This window comes from Stenella coeruleoalba, assembly GCF_951394435.1.
Source record: "Stenella coeruleoalba genome assembly, chromosome: 1".
NCBI classification, from domain to species: domain Eukaryota; kingdom Metazoa; phylum Chordata; class Mammalia; order Artiodactyla; family Delphinidae; genus Stenella; species Stenella coeruleoalba.
This window is the reverse complement of record NC_137169.1, coordinates 119,853,083-119,867,458: the sequence shown is the minus strand read 5'-3', so window position 1 is coordinate 119,867,458 and position 14,376 is coordinate 119,853,083. Positions and strand designations below refer to the sequence as shown.

The 14,376-nt window shown below is 46.4% G+C and overlaps 1 protein-coding gene across 1 annotated transcript in view; it reads left to right on the top strand.

Moving 5' to 3' along the window:
• Positions 1–14,376, top strand: part of LMX1A (LIM homeobox transcription factor 1 alpha) — a gene marked incomplete at its 3' end in the record, with an annotated part of 150,717 nt that overhangs the window by 98,931 nt on the left and 37,410 nt on the right. The window contains exon 4 of the mRNA XM_079922509.1: positions 5,186–5,418. Within this exon, the coding sequence (XP_079778635.1) occupies positions 5,186–5,418 (233 nt within the window). The remainder of the gene's footprint in view (positions 1–5,185; positions 5,419–14,376) is intronic.

Below are 14,376 nucleotides of genomic sequence, written 5' to 3'. Positions count from 1 at the left end.
ATACCTGTTTTCATTTAGTCCTCAGTAATCCAGGAGTGTCAGCCTCATCATTGCCTCTTCCATCTGAGCAGACTGAGACTGCCAAAGATTAAGTGATGAGCTCCGAGTCCCACTGACCGCTTGGAAGTGGCAGAGCCTGCCGATTCCGGCTCTCTCGCCAAAACTACAAGTTGTGCATCTTAGAGCTTGTGGCTGTACTGGGAGAGACGTAGGCAAGGCATAGAATGGAATTTCAGCCAGCCTCTGTTTCTCTGCCTGGTAGAGGGAGTGGGGAAGGGCCAGAGGGAAGAAGAGAATAAATAGGTGTAGAGGGAGGGAGGGAAGGAAGAGAAAGAAGATTCGGTGACCTCTAGCCCAAGCCAAGGGGATGGGGCTCTGCTTTGGGCCATTCTGGCTAATCCTCTGCTATGTACCCCAAACACACCCTCCTATGGTCATTGGCTGAAAGCCCGCTGCCTGCTGGAGAATGTGAGCTCCCTGAGGACAGGGCAGCCTTGTCTAGCACTCCATCCCTACGCCTGCCCCACGGAGACTGCTCGGCAGAGGAAGGAGAGCAGTATTAGGGAGCTTGGGCTCTGGACGCTTCTCCCCCCGCTGGATCCTGTTATCCCCATTTTACAGGTGAGGGGATCAGATGCAGCAAAGAGATAAAGAATCATCTGGAGAGATTTCAGGGGTGGGTGAATTTCTAACAGTTGGCAAAGTTGAGAGTTGTTGTGTATGCCCAGAAGAGCTGGGCATTTCTGGAAACCCTGCTTAGCTTTCTAGGGCACAGGCAGGCTGCCAGGCTCTGAACCCAGAGAGAGGTCTCATTAGCATTCAGAGGCCAAAGTCACTGTGGGGGCCGCCATCCAGGGCATTGGGAAGAGACAGGCTGTGTTTTAATTACGACCTGGACTTTTGAACAAATCCTTTTCTCTGCTTGTCTGAGCCTTAGAGAAAACAACTTGTGGGAAGTGTGTAGTCGGCAGCTGGGTCCACAGTGGTACCCATACAGCTGTGTACACATCTGGCACACAGGTGGTGGACTGCATGTGCATTTTCTCCTTGGGTTGCCCTGGGGTTAGTGAGGGTAACAAGAGCCAGAGCAGTAAGGTGAGGTCAACCTGGTCTTTACCCAGAACGGGGCAGCCAATGCAGAGAATGGAGAGAAATGGAACTGCCCCCCTCTTCTGGGTCTGTATCCCACCCCTCGCGCAATCATGACCATTTCACAATCTGAGCCCAGACAATCCTGCCACTTCCTCTGGCCGTTCCTGAGTCAACATGGTGGGATTTCTTTGTTGAGCTCACCCTAACCCTCCCTTCTCCAACTTGGGGGAAATTTTTGGAGTGGGGGATGAAATTAAGAAGGGAGGAGGAGATTAACAGGGTGGAAGTTAGACAAGCACAGATGCCACCACCTGCGGCTGTGGATTCTCAAGAGCTTGTTGACTCCTGGGAGCGTTTGCCTTGAGTCTGTTTAACAGTTCATTCCTGGGGAAGGGGAGGAGAAGGAAGGAGGGCTTGGGGACAAAGGGCCTTTGACCGGCTCCTGTTAAAGTACTGATTCGTTTGCTCAGGTTGGCAAACAGTGTCTAGGGACTCCGGGCCAGGGATGAACCGGGTGGCTTTTCTGTCCGATGCACAACATCCAGCATGGGAGGAGGGGAGTAAAGGCAGTTGTTCAAGGGCCTGAGGCGCCCTGAGGTTCAGACACGGAGAGCAAAACCACCCCGGGCAGCTGGGGGAAGGGAGGGGGCAGGGGCAGGACTGCTGGTACCTGGACTTCTGTTTTGGGGGCTGTCACATACCTTGGTGGTGGTGAAAGAGCTGCACCAGCCCTTGAACTGTCTCCCAACCTCATCCCCCTTTCTGAAGCTGAGAGGCAGAGGGAGGGTATATCAGGATGGGTGTTTCTAATGTGTTTCTGATGGCCAAGGGCAGGGAGGATGGGTGTTGGGGCCCAAGGTCCGGGTTAAGAGTGAGACCACACATGCACTTCTCATCCCGAGCTGTGCTGGAGTCACCTGCAAGCTGGCCTCTGTCCAGGGAGGCTGTTCCCTAGTAGATTCATGGGAGGCGGCTTCAATCCCTTCTCCAAGCCTTGGCTTCCTTCACTCAAAGAGTTTGAATGGCCTCCCTCTTTCTTGTACCAGTTCCCTCCTTGGGAATTCCTCCTTACCTGCTTTTCCACTCTACCCTCAAAACTCTTTCCTTCATCCAGGAAGCTTCCAAGATAAACACACTGTGCACGTGTATAGACTTAGGCACCAACTAGTACAGCTTTAGAGCTGAGAAGTGATTAAATATTATAAACAGACTATGGCTTTATGCCACGCTGTTTTGTATTCATGAAACATTGCTTTGTATCATTCTTATATTCTGTTTCCCAAAGGTCAGTCCCTCTGGGTAGACATTATTTATCTGTTTGTTTCTTTGTTTGCTGTTTCTCTCACTATCACATGAGCTCCATGGAGTACGGCGACTTTGTTTTCTATCATCTGTGCCCACGATAGTGCCTGACGCGTAACAGACACTCCACGTAGGCTGGTTTATGAACATGAATGTTGCTGGGTGGGGCTTTCTTTCCCCACCTCCCTGTTGTGTAGTGCACAGTGGTTGCTTCTGAATCAATGAGAGAATGAATGAAGACTAAATGAGCGAGTGAATGTATGAATGAGCTTTTGAGATGGGATTGGCCACACTTAAGCCATCATGGCGGATGGCCTGTCTATAGAAAAATGCTCTTCAGTTATTTATGTTTCCTTGTCTCCTGCCGAGGTAGGGCTCATGAGCAGAGCAGGGTGTCTTCAGCCCCCTGATATCCTCTGAGTCAGCTTGTGTCTGCCTTTGTGATGAGAGGAGGGGTGTTTGGAGCTCTGTGAATTCACTCTGCCCATTTTGTCTCCGCTTGGCACCATCCTCTCCCTTATACCATCTGACCTTCCCATGTCTAGTGACCCCTCTGGTATGTGGAGACAAACAGCGTTTTTGAGAGAGATTCCCACCCCCCACCCCCCGCATTGCGCTACTACTTTAAAAAAGAAAATAACTCTTTATTTTGGAAATAGAAAAATGAATGCTATAATGAATGAATCCCAGAGATATTTTTAGGGTCTGTTATCTCTGTGCTTATACCCAAGGCTTTGACAAAGGCAATTATGTTATCATGAGGCAATTTAAAAAAGAGAAAGAGAAACGGAGAAATCTACTTTAGATTTTAATCTTTCATAGACTGCCCTGAGCTCTTACTGATCTGGGGTGACCGGGAAGAGATGGGCCACCTTTACTGGGAACCTACTGTGGGTCAGCTCTGAGGCCAGGCTCTTTGCACATCTTATTTCAGAAGAGGGTGAGCAGGTGAAATCAACAGGTCAAATCAAATCAACTTTTATTGAGTACCCACCATGTGCAAGAGGTTGTAGGGCATATAAATATTCCGTAGGCCTAGTTCTTGGAATACAGGCTGTTGGCAAGATAAGTTATAAACATGGGAAAATTAAATAATAAGGCAAGATTAAGATATTTTAAGTCAGCATTAGGAAGCAATGCTCTTGGGACTTTTGGAGCTGGAAGAGATTGTGTGGCCTCACCTCTTTAACAATAGCAAGGTTTTGCAGACAGCTGTCTGCAGAGCGGGCGGCAGAGCCCAGGCTTCCAGATCGGCTATTCTTGTGTCTTGAAGCATCTCCAGATAACTGCCCAGTGACCAGCACAGACAGGTCATGGTGAAAGTGTTCAGAGGGGGTGCGGTCACTCCGGAGGGGTGTAGGGGAGGTCCGGGCAGGATTCAGGGAGAAGGTGGGAGCAGTTGTGTCCTGAAGGGTGTGTTGTATTCAGGTAGATTAAACAGAGAAGAAAGGGCTCTGCAGGAGGGCGGCAAGGCATAACAAGGCCCAGAGGTAGGAAATCGGGAACGTTGTGCACAGGTGTGGTGACATATCACCATCCTCCAGCTCTGGCCGCCAGGAGCCTGGGAGCCGACCCCACACTTCCCAGTCTCCAAGCCCTGGCTCTGTCCCCTCCTGTCTGGCTTCCCTGCTGCTGCCTTAGTGCCGCCCCTTGTCACCACTCAGCTGCTCTCCCTCACTCATCTCTCCAACCCCAATTCCCCTCCACCTTTCACATTGCAAAGAGCTCCTTTTCTAAAACAGGCTCTTAGCATGTTAAAATTGTTCAAAGGCCTCTGGTTGCTTGTCAGATGCTGTCCAGCCCCAGTGTGCAATCCGGTCATGACTTGCCTCACCTGTCACCCTTCTCCAGGCCCCCAGCCTCCAACCTGGTGGAGGACACAGCATGCTCCCACCACAGCATGTACTTGCAGGACGTCAGGCCTTTGCCCAGGCTGTTCCTTCTGTGGGGAATCCACTCCCCAACCCCATCAGGCCTACTGCCTGCCCACCTTCCTGTCTTCCGTTTGACCAAGATTTATTGAATGGGTAATAAAATGCAAATCCCCCTGCTGACTCCCTGACAGTTGTCCTCTCTTCTGTGTTCCCGGGACCCTCTAGTTATTTGCACATGTTTGTCTCTCCCATTAGCCTGAGCTCATTTCTGGAAGGGATTTTCTTTTATTCACCTTAATATCACTAGTACCTACTGCATCCGCCTGGCCTAGATAGACACCCTCTTCGTGGTTGGTTGAAAGTAAGTGAAATGAGATGAGAGTTAAGTCCCGAGAGCTGGGCTGAATGCACTGAACGTCAGGCTGGGCAGTTGGGATGTAGTTTATCTCTCAACTAGATTACACCTCAGAATGCCCTGGGGAGCTTGTTAAAAATTCACATTCTGGGGCCCATCCTTTTGCATGCTGATTGGAGTGGGCCTGGACCTTTTTGTTATTGTTATTTTGTTTCCATAATCACCCCCCTGGGGATTCTGGGCAGCCTGCCTGACACCAGCCTGGAGGGCATCCTTTGGGAACACTGGGCCATGGACCACACCAAATACACGCTGGGCTTCAGCTCACCCTTCTTCCAGCACCTCTCAGCCTGCTTCTCTTAAGCCTTTGAGAGAGTAACTTAACTGAATTCTTTGGGGCAACCTCCTCAGGGAAGAAATCATCTGGATTTAAAACCTATTCCATTCCAAGCCTCTTTGTCCCAGTTCTTGTTGAAGTTCCTTTCGTTGTTGACTTGAGAGGAGACCTGGGACCCAGCCATCTTTCTCACCGACCTTGCTTTGCTTTCTCCCATGCTGCCAGGCTGTTTGCTGTCAAATGCGGGGGCTGCTTTGAGGCCATCGCGCCCAATGAGTTTGTGATGCGGGCCCAGAAGAGCGTATACCACCTGAGCTGCTTCTGCTGTTGTGTCTGCGAGCGGCAGCTCCAGAAGGGCGATGAGTTTGTCCTGAAGGAGGGGCAGCTGCTCTGCAAAGGGGACTATGAGAAGGAGAGGGAGCTACTCAGCCTGGTGAGCCCGGCAGCCTCAGACTCAGGTGAGTGCCGTGCGGTGCGCAGGGGGGGTGTGGGAGAGTGGGGTGCGGTGGCAGTCTGCATTGCTTTATCTTTTAGAGGGCCAGCCACTTTTAGAGGGCACCCTGGTCCCATGGCAGAGCAGTGCTGTGCATTCCAGGAAGTTTCTTTGTGAGCTTGGAGTAAGCTCTTATCAGTCAGCTATTGCCATGATGATGCTGCATAACAAATTACCCTCGAATTCTATGTGTATGACCAGAAACACTTATTCACACATCCACAAGTCTCTGGGTTAATGGAAGTGACCTTGCTTCACACTGAAGGTCTTCAAGTCACCTGGGATCTGCTGATCTCAGCCGAGCTTAGCTCTAGGCTGTAGACCAGGTTCAAGTCTGCTCTGCGTGGTTCATGCTGGGGTCCAGGCTTGAGAAACAGCAGCTATGCTGGGGCATAATTTCCTGGCAGTGGCAAAAGTGCAGGAAGGCATGCTCAACCATGCAAGCACATTTCAAACCTCTGCTCATATCATGGCTGCTAGTATTTCACTGGCCAAATCAAATCAGAAGATGAAACCCGAAGTCCAGGGAGGGGAAATACACTGCATGTACTGCAAGGCCCTGACAGGGTAAAGATTCATAAAACTATTAAAGAGAATGATGGATTGGAACCAATAATTGCATCTGCCGCAGTCACTGAACTACTCTCGCCTTTGTTTCCTCATCTGTCAAGTGGGAAAGCTGGAATCTCTGAGGCTTGGTGGGTCACATAAAGAAAGCATCTAGAATACACTTGTTCCACTCACCCAAGACCCACCCACCCTCCCTGGAGAGGGAAAAGAGAGGAGATGGCAGAGGTTCAGAGTCCTTTTAGAGCAGGTATTACAAGGCCAGAGAAATTAAGACTGCCCAGGTGAAGCATGGAATGCCTTCCCAGGGTGTCTGTCCCACAGGGCAGCGTGTGTCTTAGCCTGGCCTCCATTTTCCTGGAAGAATCTGGAGATCCAATTAGGTGGTATCCATGTAAACTTACCGGTTTTTGCCACTGCCAATTACAGTCCAGTTCCAAACACCTTACTGTGGCTTACAAGGCCTCTGGAATCTCACTCTGCCCAGCTCTCCAACCTCGTGGGAGCCCCTGAGCCCTCCCCTCTACACTCAGCAGACACCAGTGTCTCCACTCACGTCCACATCTTAAACGTTTCTTCCCTCTCTGCCTCTCTCCCTCACTCTTTTGTCTTGCTTGCATATCTTTTAAGCTTCTTTCTAAGGCCTGCTTCATCGAGGAAGACTCCTTTTCCCATGTGCCGGGTGAGTTTACCCTTCACCTCTCCTGCCGTGAGATGGATCCTACTTGATTGGAGTTGCTTGCCTAGCTGTTTGTTGTCCTTGCCGGAGTGCTGAGCCCCATGAGGGACCGTGTGTGTCTTTTTTACCACTGTATCCATGGGGCTTAGCACAGGCCTGGAACGCTGAGGGTGCTTGACAAAATCTGTGTTAAAGGATGAATAAACACATGGAACAGAAGTCCTACGGCGCGATGCTTGAGTCCGAGAGCTTTGGAGGTAGTCAGGTGGGCATTCTGACTGCACCACTTAGATCTGTGTGACTTTGGGCATGTTTCGGAACCTCTCCCAGCCTCAGCCTCCACGGCTGTAAAATGGTGAACATTGTGCCCACCTAATCATTTTATTTGGGGCAATAAAAGATAAATGTATGTAAGTGCTGGTGCTTATTTACCAAGTGCCTGCTGGTGTTGGCATCTTCATCGCAGTTGTGTTTTGCTTCCTTTACCTCCCAGCTGGTTCTTCTTGCCTGACTCCGCTTGCAGCCACAAGTAAGCTGACACCAGGGCAATCCCAACTTCTATTGGATTCATTAGACTTAAATTTTCCTGGATGTTTTAATCTGAGGGAAATTTCTCCTTGTCGGTAACACTGCCACTGAAATATTCAACGTCTCACTCTTGGGTAACTGGGCCCATCCTAAACTGAGCTTCATGGCCTCCACTTAGTAGGTTATCTCATCCTACTTTTCCTTTCGGTGTCATGCTGTACCCACTCACTAGGTCTCTTCTACAGAATATTGCGCAATCTTCAAATTCCCGAGGGGCTTAGGTGCTACGGTGATCAAAATACCAGCATGACCTCAGAAAGACATGCAGACACAGAAGGACATACCATTCTTTCTCACATGGAAATAAATGCTGTGGTCTAGCTTTTCTTGCTAGAAATTGTGTGGGTCTTGACCAGTGTTTTCCAGTTACAGATTTTAATTGGCTACAGACAGTATGAGTCACTAGTGTATTGCCCTCTCCCCATGTGCAAAGACAAAAAGAAGTTGGATCTAAGGAGTGTTAAAAGTATAATGTTCAAAGACTTGTTGTTGCCAAGGGGGTGGGGACTGGAGAACGGAGGGATTGGGAGTTTGGGATTAGCAGATACAAACTATTATATATATTGGGCTTCCCTGGTGGCGCAGTGGTTGAGAGTCCGCCTGCCGATGCAGGGGACACAGGTTCGTGCCCCGGTCCGGGAAGATCCCAAATGCTGCGGAGCGGCTGGGCCCGTGAGCCATGGCCACTGAGCCTGCGCGTCCGGAGCCTGTGCTCTGCAACGGGAGAGGCCACAACAGTGAGAGGCCCGCATACTGCAAAAAAAACCAACCAAACAAACAAAAAAACCCAGAAACTATTATATATAGAATGGATAAACAACAAGGTCCTACTGTATAGCACAGGGAACTGTATTCAATATCCTGTGATAAACTATAATGGAAAAGAATTTTTAAAAGAATGTATGTATATGTATAACTGAATCACTTTGTTGTACAGCAGAAATTAACACAACATTGTAAATCTACTATACTTCAATTTTAAAAAAAGTATAATGTTCAGAGTAAGCAAACTGCAGTGGGTCCACTTTTCCAACCACATTTTCAGCGATACGTTTTGTAGTTCCAGGCATTTCTTTCTGAGGCTGATATTCACAAACTGGAGCTTTCCAGTTCACTTATTCATGTGTTCATTTGTTCAGTAGACGTATCTTGAGTGCTTGCTTTATGCCAGGCATGGTGTCAGGCTATGAATGACAAGAATGGCATGGGGGTGGGGAGGTCTCCAACCCACGTCAGATGAAGGAACTGGAGATATTTAGGCTAGAAAAGTAAAGACTAAATAAGGACATAATTATTGCCTTCAAATGGTTGGACCCGACCTGTTTTTTTTTCTAGCTTCAGAGAGAAGAATTAGAATTCATTCAATTCTTTAACAAAATCATTGAGTATTTATACTATAGATGAAAAGGCAAAGGGAAGTAATTTTGACTCAACATAGGGGATGTTACGATGTTATTCTAATTATAAGGTCTAACACAGTGTAACTACTCAGGAGATACCCAATTGTTGTAAGTAATATTGGCGAGGTGGGAGGGGAGGATGGTGCCAGAAGACCTCTGTTGCCCCCTTCAGCTCTAAAATCTATCATTGTTTTTGCAGCTTTAAACGAAATGACAAAGTCTCAATCAGAATCAAATATGTTGTCTGTATCACTAATTTTGTCAATTACATAAATGTTGCAACATGAAATGTTTTGTGCGCCATCCTCACTAATGAGAGGAACAGCTTCTAGAGAATAGGGTTGTAGCTTTTAATTCCTTTGTTCCTTTAACAAAGCTTAGCATGATGCCAAGAGAAGAGTAAGTGATCAATAAGTACCTAATGAGTTGAGTTAAATCTTCAAGAAAAGAAGTCCACCTCATATTTACAGAAAGCAAACAATTTTAGGATCTGTCCCAATACAGATACAATTTTTCCTCTCATTTCTGTCCTGAGTGTTTTACATATTGTAGGTGCTTGATTAAATATTTGTTGAGTGAATGATTGAATGACTTGTCATCTTTAACGTTTTTATCAATGGTTTGGATGAAGACACCGAAAGCAGGATTATTCGATTTGCAGATGACACAAACCTGGCAGGGAGTGCTGGTGTGGCCGCTGATATTCGCGATGTTCAATAAGATTTTGACAAGCTAACAGAACAGTACAAAGTCAGCAAGATGAGATCTAGCCATTGGGTTCCCAAATTCAACAGTAATTATATGCAGTGGGGCCTCTTTTCATGGAATTTCACGTGGGGTTTTAGTTGATCATAAAGTCAGTAGGAACCAAAAGGCCATATACTGCATTACTAGAACTGTGATGTCCCTAACATGTAATTACAGTTCCATTTTTGGTCTAGGTTTAAACGATGCATTTTAGGAGGTCACAAACCAATTAGAGAAAGTCTTGAGGAGAGCGATTGGCTCGTTAAATGATACATATCTAAAGAAACTCAGTATATTTAGTTTTGTAAAAATAAGACTAAGGAGATATGAGAGTCACACCCAAGGGTGTAGACCCATGTACTGGGAGTGAAATGACAGATTTTGGTTCAATATAGGATAGAACTGTGTCCAAAAAGGGTGCAGACTAGACTCCCTTCATGGGGAATAAACCTGCTTGTCTTTTAACATTTTAATTACAGTGGGTGGGTGACTGGGTTAGTGACCTCTAGGGCTGCTTAAATCTAGGATTTTAGAATATATGCTGCTGGCTGTTCCAACTTACACAAAAGCATGTGACATGTTTAGAGCTATATGGGACACCGAACTCAGGAGATACTCGGGTGCTGGATGTTCTTTTCTTGTGTGGCCAGAAAATCCTCCTTTGTCCTGGTTCCTGCTTTGTCAGTGGCCTTGAAGGACCCTCCCAAGCAGTGGAATTGTATTTGTAGCCAGAGTCAGACCGTTTTGTTTGGGTTTATTGGGCAACCTGGATGCCGAGGGCCTCCAGTATAGACCTGGCAACATTCATGCCTGTGCTTTCTTGATCAGAGAATCCTGGGCTCTGACAGTAATTGGTAGGTACATTAGAGGTTATCTGGTTCAGACTCCCACCAGGAGCTCATCCAGCCTCTGTTTGAACCTGTCTGACCATGGGGAGCTCTTGACCTCACATTCTGAGTGTGGATTGTCAGAACTGTTGAATTGAGCCCCAATATCTATTTCCATGTGTAACCTCAGCCTTGGCCTTGGTTCAGCTTTCAGAAACTCACAAAATATATCCGTCTCCCTGACATGTGGTAGCCCTTCGAGTTAGAGACAGAATCCCTTATGCTCCCTAAGTCTTCTCTTTTCCTTTCTAGTTCTTCCTCTTTCCTCCAGTTATTCCTTAGAAGAGACTCTTTGCTCTATCTACAAAAATACTATATTCTCTTTAGAATGTACCACCCAGAAGGGGATAAAGTCTTCCATATGTGGCCTGAACTAGCACCATGTTATTATTACTACCTGTCATGGACATCGTATTCTATTGATGTCATTAGCTTTTTTGACCTGGGGAAGGGGGTGGAGACTTGGGGGCTGACTATAGGCCATCAGGGCTTCTGGCTCGTCCATGTTGCATTTCTTAATTACCTAGCCCTCTTATTTTCACATTTTCTTTTAACATCAGAGTTTGTCTAAGAATGTCTTGTGTAGTGATTTTTAAAAACTTTTAAAATTTTGGGCTTCCCTGGTGGTGCAGTGGTTGAGAGTCCGCCTGCCGATGCAGGGGACACCGGTTCGTGCCCCGCTCCGGGAAGATCCCACATGCCGCGGAGCGGCTGGGCCCGTGAGCCATGGCCGCTGAGCATGCGCGTCCGGAGCCTGTGCTCCGCAACGGGAGAGGCCACAACAGTGAGAGGCCCGCGTACAGCTAAAAAAAAAAAAAATTAAAAAAAAAAAACTTAAAATTTTGAAATAAAATTTTAGATTTATAGAGCAGGTGCAAAGTGGGACAGACTTTCCCATATACCCTTCACTCAGCTCCTCCTAATGTCAACATGTTACATTTAAATATACATTTTGATAAACGTACCAAATTAACATTGGTACAGCTCTATTCACCGAACTATAGACTTTATTCAGTTTCAGGAGATTTTCTACTAATATCTTTATCCATTCCGGGATCCAATCTAGGATACCATGTTGCATTTAGTTTTATGTTATATTTATGTTAAATTGCCTTTTTTCTTCATTTTTGGGATCACTAGAAATGCCTAGTCAGAATTTCATTTTTGCCTCTCCCCCAGCAGTATCTGTTATGTTTTATTTCCTTTTAGCATCTCTCACCATAGGATCCATCTGTTTTTTGCTTATTTGTTTTGGGGTTCGTTTGCTTATCATTTTAAGATTTTCTTAACTGAAGAAGGGAATGCATTTTAGATCGTGCCCAGGGTTTATTCCTTGGCTATGATCTTCTCCCAGGGTTACATCCTCTGGTACCAGCTCTTCCTTGGTCAGACCAAAGTCCAAGAATAGCTGGTCTTGCACTTCTTCCTTTATCTTCTTAGAGTTAAAACTGCCAGCAGCCTAAGGCAGGATTCTTTCTGATGCTCTGCTTTTGTAGAGGGATTTTCCCAGAAGGAGCCTGGGTCATGAAGTCCCATCGTGAGTAGCCTTTCTGCAAAGGAGGTATTATGTTTTGGATGACTACAGCAATTTAGTGGCCTCTGTTTATCGGGTTGTCTGGACAGCACTGAAAGGCTTATGCTGCTTCTCTCCTAATGGTCTGCACTCCCCTGGCCCTCGCACAGTGTCTGGCATGCAGTAGGCACTCAGTAAATGTTTGCTGATTGTGTGAATACCTGTTCACGTTAGCCTCTGTGGTCCTCAGCAGAGAAACACCAACCAGAAGTATGACTTTCTTCTTACCGGAGCAGGAATGAAGATTATTCACACATCCCAGAGTTTACGAATCCTTCCTCCTTCTTAATTTTTCTTAGGATGTGGGATATTGCTGCTTTGAACGATTCAGATGACTCTCTTGTTCTGCTTGTGTAATACATCTCTCTCTCCTCCTCTTTTCATTACCACTGATATTTAGATACTGGTTTTCATTTCCTTCTACAACCTTGGAACTGATTTTTTTGTATTCATTACAGAAATATTTCAGCCTATCTTGGAACTCTTCTTGTTCTTCGATAAATTAGAATAGAGAGGCAGCAGTTACCTCATGAGCTCTGGAAAATAGTTGACTGTCCTGTGGGATTATCTTGTCAGCTCATAGTCATGAATTTTAAAATGCAAGGAGAAGTCAGCAGGAGGTATGAGGAAGTCTCATTCTCCACCTGGTAGTACAAAGGGCTTGGGATCTAAAGTTAGACAGATCTGAACTTGAGTCTTGCCTGCACTCAGAAGCAGCGTGATATTGGGAAAAGTTACAGGCACACCTTGGAGATGTTGGGTTTGGTTCCAGACCACCTTAACAAAGAGACTATCTCTATAAAGCAACTCACAAGGATTTTTTAGTCTTTTTTTTTTCTTTTTTTGCGGTACGCGGCCCTCTCACTGCTGTGGCCTCTCCCGTTGCGGAGCACAGGCTCCGGACGCGCAGGCCCAGTGGCCATGGCTCACGGGCCCAGTCGCTCTGCGGCATGTGGAATCCTCCCGGACCGGGGCACGAACCCGTGTCCCCTGCATCGGCAGGCGGACTCTCAACCACTGCGCCACCAGGGAAGCCATTTTTAGTCTCTTAATGGGTATAAAAGTTATGTTCACACTACACTCTAGTCTATCAAGTGTGCAATGGCATTATATCTAAAAACACAATATACATACCTTAATTAAAAAATACTTTACTGCTTTAAAAAGATGCCAAAACAGTTACAATAGTAACATCAAAGATCACTGATCCCAGATCATCATAACAAATACAATAATGATGCAAAAATTTGAAATATTGCGAGAAGTACCAAAACGTGACAGAGACATGAAGGGAGCAAATGCCATGGCCAATACAGCGCCGACAGACTTGCTCAGTGCAGAGTTGCCACAAACCTTCCATCTGTAAAAAAAATGCAGCATCTGCAAAGCGCAGTAAAGTGGTACACGATGGAATGAGGTCTGCCTGTACTTCTCTTCTCCAGGACTGTCTTTCTTAATCAGTAAAAAGTGGATCATAACACTTCTTTTGTGGATTGCTGTAAGAATGCAGAGAGGTAATGCGTATCAAGGGCCTGAAATTTGTTGGATGCCCAGTGAATGGCAGGTGTCATTATTATCTCCTGGTGCAGAGGCTAGCATACTTCTGGATAGCTCATGGCTCATAAGCTTATTTCTCCAAAGATCTGTCATTTCACAAACATCTCATCTTCTGTCTTTGCGCTTCTATTTTAGATGCTTCTGGATAGCTGGCCCGAGGGCATCTCAGGGTAGTACAGAGGGCCTCTCATTTGGGGTGGCTAGGATGATGGACTGGAGAGGGGTCGATTCACTCCATGGGCCTGCGTGTCTCAAAGGTACTCTCCAGGCTTTGAACATTAGAGCTAGCATTGCGCCCTGGAAAGTCAGTGCAGAAGACCAGGAGGTCTTGCAGTCGCTTCTGGGACTCAATAGGAATTTCAAGCAAGAATGGAAAGGATGTGTTGAACTTAGCTGCTGTTTTCTTCTGCAACACTCATCTTTGAGTTCAGGAAGGACACTGAACCTGACAGTTACCTGTTAGATAATGCACTGTATTCCAGCAGAGGCCTCAGCATTGCTCTGTCACATGCCATGATCTATTTCTGTCCTTCCAAGCAGCCACCTAACCAACCTTTAATCCGAGAGATATTTCTTACAGACGCCTACCCCGTGTCAGGCTCTGTGCTAAATGCTGTGTTTTAGTTGCAGAAAAAGAAGGGCAGAGGAGTTAGAGAATACTGAGCAACTCAGATCAGAAAAACATCACAAAGCCAGCCTCCTAATATCAGGGGGAACAGTGAGGCCAACCTAGTTGATATAAAGGGGCTGAGAGCTAGGAAAAGAGACATAGCCTGGAGATCAGCCTTGTCATCCTTTCCTTTAAGAAACAAGGGGGTGAGCTATTATAAAAACAAATACAAAAACAAAAAACCTTGAGTAGATATTAAAATACTTAGATAAACATTATAGTTGTTAAGAAACCATTTAAATTCTATTTTATATT